Source organism: Papaver somniferum, chromosome 2, assembly GCF_003573695.1.
Source record: "Papaver somniferum cultivar HN1 chromosome 2, ASM357369v1, whole genome shotgun sequence".
In the NCBI taxonomy this organism is placed as follows: domain Eukaryota; kingdom Viridiplantae; phylum Streptophyta; class Magnoliopsida; order Ranunculales; family Papaveraceae; genus Papaver; species Papaver somniferum.
Genome location: NC_039359.1, coordinates 144,437,245 through 144,444,799, shown reverse-complemented (window position 1 = coordinate 144,444,799; position 7,555 = coordinate 144,437,245). Strand labels below are relative to the sequence as shown.

At 40.2% G+C, this 7,555-nt stretch overlaps 1 protein-coding gene across 1 annotated transcript; it reads left to right on the top strand.

Moving 5' to 3' along the window:
- The first annotated feature begins 2,075 nt into the window (after positions 1–2,075).
- On the top strand, positions 2,076–7,196 carry LOC113352128 (structural maintenance of chromosomes protein 5-like). Its single transcript, XM_026595993.1, has 2 exons — positions 2,076–5,201; positions 7,164–7,196. The coding sequence occupies exons 1-2, from the start codon at positions 2,076–2,078 to the stop codon at positions 7,194–7,196; spliced, it is 3,159 nt and encodes a 1,052-aa protein (XP_026451778.1).
- Positions 7,197–7,555: the final 359 nt, after the last annotated feature.

Genomic DNA, 7,555 nt, shown 5'->3' with positions numbered 1-7,555 from the left:
AAATAACTCAACCCATTCCACTGCGAAAATCAACAAGACAGATACAAAAGCCACAGTATCTGGAGGATTATGTTCTTCAAGCTGCAGAAGAATGTGAGATTATGCTACTTTCTGTTAATGATGAACCAAGGAATTTTTAGGAAGCAAAGGTCTCGACTAAATGGACACAAGCATGTAGAGAAGAAATTATTTCAATCAACAGAAACAAGACTTGGTTTTTAGTTGATAAGCCAGGTGGGGTAAAAGTGATTGGTCTTAAGTGGATCTTCAAAATAAAACGGAATGCTGATGGTACTGTCAACAAATATAAGGCAAGACTTGTAGCTAAGGGATACGTTCAAGAATCAGGCATAGACTTTGATGAAGTTTTCTCACCAGTTGCTAGACTAGAGACAATTCGTCTCTTAATAGCAGAAGCTGCATCAAACTCTTGGGAAATACATCATTTAGATGTAAAGACGACATTCTTGCATGGTGAACTAAGTAAAGATGTGTATGTTGAACAACCAGAAGGTTTCGAAGTAAAAGGACAAGAGCATAAGGTTTATAAGTTATCAAAATCTCTATATGGTCTAAGACAAGCTCCTCGAGCCTGGAATACAAAGTTAGATCAAATCTTAAGAGAAATCAGATTTGTTAAGTGCTCTAAAGAAACATCAGTATACAGAAGAGAAGAAAAGGGAACGCTTCTTGTGATTGCAGTCTATGTAGATGATCTATTTTTGACTGGAAACTCCCTTAAGGTGATCAATGAGTTCAAGAGAGAAATTTCATCAAAGTTTGAGATGTCAGACCTCAGAAAACTCACTTATTACCTTGGCATAGAAGTCCATCAAGGAGTAGATGGGATTCAGATTAAACAAGAAGCTTATGCAAGGAGAATTCTGAAAGAAGCAGGACTTGAAACTTGTAATCCAACTAAGATACCAATGGAGTTTGGACTTAAAGTTTCAAAGGCACAAGAAGAAGCAGAGATTGATTCAACGAGTTATAGAAGAAATGTTGGATGCCTAAGATACTTATTACACACAAGACCAGATTTGGCTTTCTCTGTGGTAGTAGCAAGCCGTTATATGCAGAGTCCACGCAGGTCTCATGGTGATGTAATAAAGCAGATATTGAGATATCTAAGAGGAACAATCAGCTGTGGATTGAAGTATGGTCGAGGAGGATCAAAAGTAATTGTTGGGTATATTGACAGCAGTCATAATATTGACCAAGATGATGGAAAAGGTACTATTGGTCATATATTTTATCTAGGTGAAGCACCTATTACATGGTGTTCACAGAAGCAAGACACTGTAGCCCTCTCATCCTGTGAAGCTGAGTTTATGGCCGCAACAGAAGCAGCTAAACAATCAATATGGCTTCAAGAACTGTTGGGAGAAATCAAAAGAAGAGAACCTGAAGAAGTTCTCATCAAGATTGATAATAAGTCTGCAATTGCACTCACTAAAAATCCAGTGTTTCATGGGAAGACGAAACACATTCACAAAAGGTATCATTTCATACGAGAATGCATCGAGAAGGAGGTCATTAACGTTGAACACATACCAGGAACTGAGCAGAAAGCAGATATATTGACAAAGGCATTAGCTCGGATCAAGTTTGAAGAAATGAGACAATTGATTGGAGTACAAAATATGTCACGGGTAAGGTTGAAGCTTAACGGGGAGAATGTTGGTTAATCTTCAATGTAGAAATCACTAACAAGTTGGTTAGGATAAGAATAGGAAATACATGAAGTTCTAAGAATTAGGAGCTAGCTAAGTTCTAAGAAAAGGAAACACATGTAATAAGGTAATAGGACTAGGAAAAGGAATTCATAGTTCTATATATATATGATCACCAAAGTTGTGGTTGATCATATGAGCAAGATTAGAGCTTGTGTTTAGTTTTGAGTGATTTTCTAAACATCAACAAAGAGAGTTGTCTTTATATAAGCTAAGTTTCATCTTGCAGTTGCCATTATCCTATATATGCGAAACTCCTGCTCTCTTTTTTTATTAGTATTAAAGAATTCCACGAGCAATACCATGATCAATATTAACCAGATGGTTGTAGATTCGTGCGTCATGGCGGAGGAGCCTGCAGCTAAGCGTTTTAAGAGAAACCATGACGATTACTTACCAGGTAACATCACTACGATTGAACTCCACAACTTCATGACATTCAATCATGTAACATGTAAACCTGCACCACGTCTCAACATTGTTGTTGGACCTAATGGAGCTGGAAAGAGCTCTCTAGTTTGCGCTATCGCACTCGGTCTTGGTGGAAAGCCTAAGCTTCTAGGAAGAGCTTCTAAAATTGGTGCTTATGTGAAACGAGGGGAGACATCTGGGTTCATTAAGATCACCTTGAATGGTGATCGCATGGGTGAATCTATCACCATTACCAGGAATATATACACCGACAACAAATCTGAGTGGATGATCAATGACAAACAAGTGCATAAATCAGAAGTGTTGGAAATCATTCAGAAGTTTAATATTCAAGTTGGTAACTTGACGCAGTTTTTGCCGCAGGATCGTGTATGCGAGTTTGCGAAGTTAACTCCGGTGCAGCTACTGGAGGAGACTGAAAAGGCTGTTGGTGATCCGCAGCTTCCATTACTGCATACCACTCTTGTTGACAGAAGTTCTGATTATAAGAGACTTGAAGTGACAATCAAGCATAATCGAGATGCTTTGAATAAATTGAATGCGCTCAATGTCGCGCAGGAAAAAGATATAGAGCGTGTTCTTCATGGAAAGAATCTTCTGAAGAAGGTTGAATCTATGAAAAAGAAGTTACCGTGGCTCAGATACGAGCAGAGAAAGAGTGATTATATGAACGCAAAAGAGGAGGAAACTGATGCGATGAGAAAAAAGGAAACAGCTGCTGAGGATTTAAGTGATCTCCAGGGGCCTATAGAAGAACTGAGGAAAAATCTAGCAGCACAAGAAGAATTATGCGAGAATGCAAGCAATATTATGGCCACAAACTCGGAAGAGCTTATTGAGAAGCTACAAGAGGCACACCTTTTGGAGGTGCAAGTTCAGGGAAAATATGACGAGATGGAAGAGCTGAAGACGCAAGATGAAACTCGCCAAGAAAGGATTGAAACCGCTGAAGAACAACTTGCAGTTGCTCAACAAGCACTGGAGAATTTACCAGATTATGATTACGAGTCTCCGATGGCCGAGCGTGATTTGTTGGGTACGCAAATAGTGGAGTTGATAAATTCTGCGAAGGAAAAGCGTTTCCAGGAGTCTGAGAATGAATATTGTTTAGGCCAGAAGAAACGCACGCTTAACGAGTGCTTGGATAGGTTGACGGATATGGAAGATGACAAGTATAAGCTTCTGCAAGCTTTGAAAAGATCTGGAGCTGATAAAATATACGAGGCTTACCGCTGGTTGAAAGAACACCGGCATGAGTTTAAAAAGGAAGTGTATGGTCCTATCCTCCTTGACGTTACTGTTCCGGATAAAGATCATGCATCATATTTGGAAAACCATGTCGCTTCTTATATCTGGAGATCATTCGTAGCTCAGGACGCGGATGATAGAGATATCTTGGTTGATGGCCTTAAGCAATTCGATGTTCCGGTTCTGAATTACGTAGGAGGAAGAGGAAATGAAAGGGCGCCTTTGCAACTTTCAGAAGAGATGCAGAAGTTTGGAATCTACTCCAGGCTTGACCAAGTTTTTGATGGACCTAACGCTGTCAAGGAAGTTTTGATTAGCCAATTTGGACTGCAATATTCATATATTGGGAACATGGAAGCTGATAGGCAGGCTGACCGTGTCCACCAACTTGGTATATCTGATTTATGGACTCCAGGGAATCACTACCGGTGGAAGAAATCTAGATATGGTGGCCATGTTTCAGCAAGTGTTGATTCAGTATCTCCGTCTCGTCTTTTTCAGTGCATTGTTGATGCTGATGAAGTTCAGAAACTCAAGTCAAGTAAAAGAGAACTGGAAGACACTATTGCCGGTCTTGAAGAAAACTGCAAAAAGCTCCAGAGTGAGCAAAGACAATTGGAGGATGAAACAGCTAAGTTAAGAACGCAGCGTAAAGATATCATCAACACTATATGGCAAGAGAAAAGAAACCGGCGCAGAATGGAGAATCATGTTGATCAACGAAGAATCATGTTAGAGTCTATTGTTAATGAGGATGACTTGGAGACAAGCCTGCAAAAACTCGGTGATGAAACTTCCGAATTGAACACGAAGCGGTTCCATCTTGTACTTGGAATTAAGGACATGCTCACTCAGGCGCTGTCTTACGAACGGAGTTACGCTGAAAAGAGCATGACATCCGTTGAGCTTGATGGGGAGATAAGGGAGATGGAACGCAGTACCAAAAAACAAGAGCAAGCTGTTGCAAAGGCGTCCAAGGAGTTGAATACGTGTAGGTGGGTAACAGAGAGGAGCAGAGAAGAACTCTCTGATGCCAAGAGACATGCTGAAAGAATTGCCAAGATCACTCCTGAACTCTCACAAGAATTCCTTACGATGCCTAACACGATCGATGAATTGGAAGCTGCAATTGAAGAGAACATTTGGCAAACAAATCTCATTCTCCAATTGAACCGCAATGTTCTGGAGGAATATGAAAGCCGCCAGAAGAAGATACAAGAAATTTCAAAGAAGCTGGAAGCAGATGAGGAGGAGCTAAAGATGCGTGCGGCTGATATACACAGCTTGAAGGAACAGTGGCTTCCAACACTGCGAAATCTGGTCGCAAAGATAAATGAGACATTTAGTCGTAATTTCCAAGAAATGGCAGTTGCAGGAGAAGTTTCATTAGATGAGCATGGAATGGATTTCGACAAATACGGGATACTTATCAAAGTAAAGTTCAGACAAACAGGAAGACTTCAAGTCCTGAGTGCTCATCATCAGTCAGGAGGGGAGCGCTCAGTTTCCACCATTCTTTATCTAGTTTCTCTGCAAGACCTTACAAACTGTCCTTTCCGTGTCGTAGATGAGATTAATCAAGGTATGGACCCGATCAACGAAAGAAAAATGTTTCAGAAGCTAGTGAGAGCAGCCAGCCAGCTCAATACACCACAATGCTTCTTGCTAACACCAAAGTTGCTGCCGGATTTGGAATATAGTGATGCATGTAGCATGTTAACTGTTATGAACGGCCCTTGGATCAAGGGTGCTTCAAAAGTATGGAACGCTGGTGATAGTTGGGGAACCGTAATGGCCTAATGAATTGTTTAGTACATAGTAAATTATTCAGATTCTTTGATTGTTATAGATGTGTAGCGTTAAGCAGTGAATCGAAGAAAGATGTGTAGCTAGATAATATAAACATCAAAAGAAAAATTCTTAGATTCATAAGTTCAGTACAATAATGCAAAACAACATCAACATTATATATGATTTTTTGTGACGATAATTTACAAAGTAAACAAAATCATCCTCACAAAGAACTTCATTTTAGAAACCCCGCCTTTCTAACATTCGAAATATGTAATATGGTTCTTTTACTACCACGAAATTGTGCCATTAGGGAGAGTAAAGAGTTGGAACTGCATAGATAGGGAATTTCTTGTTAACAGTAAGGCCAATGGCTTCAGTCATGTCAAGTTTTTCCATATTTTGACCGGAAGGAACGTCCCAATCGAACCAGTAGAGGAGATTGGCAATGGTAAACTCGATGGACGTCGTTCCAAATGCTATGCCAGGACAACCTCTTCGCCCCGACCCGAATGGAATGTAATGAAATTCCTGACCCTTAAAATCAAGAGGGTTGTTAATGAATCTCTCAGGACGAAACTCTTCTGGGTTGTCCCAGTACTTTGTGTTCCTATGGATTGTCCATGCATTGATGTAGATTACTGTATTTGCAGGGATGTCATAACCTTGTAATTTTGTGTCCTTTGATGATAACCTTGGAACCAAAGTTGGTATAGCTGGATGTATTCGCAAAATCTCTTTGACAACACACTTCAAGTAGTCCATTTGAATAATGTCACTCTCTTCAATCTTAGCTTTCTTGCCAACGATTCTTCTTATCTCATCTTGGGCTTTCTTCATCACTGCATGATTCTTTATAAGCTCTGCCATTGTCCATTCCATTGTTGTTGCAGACGTTTCGCTCCCTCCTACAAACATATCCTGCATTTACAATGAAAGTATCACTTTTTCTGAAACGGAGGGAGTACATAGTTCGAGAGAGAGCAAGAGAGAGATTATTACCATGATTATTGCTTTGATATTATCACGACCAATGTTCGGATTATCCTTCTGAGCAAAGATTAGAATATCTATCAAGTCCAGTTTTCTATTCGGATCACTATCTGGCGATTTATGAAGAAGCAGATGTTCGTCGACCACTTTATCCAAGAAGATATTCAAGTCTCGGCTAGTCCTAATAATCTTATGATTGAACCCAGTAAAATTGTCTAACCATTTCACAGATGGAAGGTAATCAGCAAAACTAAATGCACCCATCAACTGCATAACTTCCCTGCACAACTCACCGAACCTGCTTTCATGAAGTCCTTCCGCGTACTTGGGACCAAGTGCGCATCTAGATATTATCCTGTTGTTAATAGTGAGAATTATCTGACTGAGATTTATCACGTTTTCAACACCAGCTTGTGTTGCAGCAGTACACGTACTCGTTATCTTCTTCACCACGGTGTCGATTTCTTCTACTCTAACATAGTTAAAGGATTGAACTCTTTTGTTGCTCAACATCTCCTGAACACAAATCCTCCGAACCTGCGTCCAATATTCACCGTAAGGCGCAAAACCAATATCGATGCACCCATAAAGATAAGCTTTAGCCGCGGTGGTGAAAGGCCGATTCGCAAACACAATGTCTTGGTTTTTCATGATCTCCATAGCTAACTCTACAGTTGAAACTAAGACAGTCCGTGACTGTCCTAATCTCAAGAGAAGCAATGGACCGTACTTGTGTGATATCGCATCGAACGAGCGATGAGCTAGTGTACCTAGCTGGTGAAGGTTTCCGATGACCGGAAATGTAGGCGGAGAAGGTGGTAGATTGTAGTGAGTCTTGGAAGTTCTTGATGACCACCACCATACTCCATGAACCTTAAAAATGAAGAAACAGAGAACTAGTACAAGGAAAGAAGAAAGGATAGAGTAGAAGTTAGAAACTTCCAGACATTGAAGGGATTGTAGAAGTTGATGAACCATATCTTTGCATGTGATGGTTGATGGTTTGGATTAGATTGAAAATGATGCCATTTTATAAAGCGGGTTGGAACTTGCAAATGGCATTATAAAAATGGTTTTAGTGAACATATCAAAATGGACCTTAATTTGTCATAATTATGGAGTGTGCAGATCTATCTGTAGACACTCTTATTCATACAACCACTTTTGAATGTGGGCACAGATCGCCTTGTGTCTAAGAGTCACATGTACCGGCCGTACTGCCCATTCAGCTCGTAACACCTGTCATACGTTGTTTACCCGTAACCGCCTCAATTAGTATCACTGACACTAACTTTTTTACAGCCAAGGGAATTGTTTTTTGAATTTTGAGTACAACGGGGCGTCATGGCTGAACAAGG

What these genes read in the sequence shown, in the direction of transcription:
- LOC113352128 (XM_026595993.1), top strand. Translation starts at nt 2,076, where the DNA reads ATGGCGGAGGAGCCTGCAGCTAAGCGTTTTAAGAGAAACCATGACGAT. An exon ending in CTGGTGATAGTTGGGGAACC is followed by an intron (nt 5,202 to 7,163) that starts GTAATGGCCTAA and finishes GGATTGTAGAAG; the next exon opens with TTGATGAACCATATCTTTGC.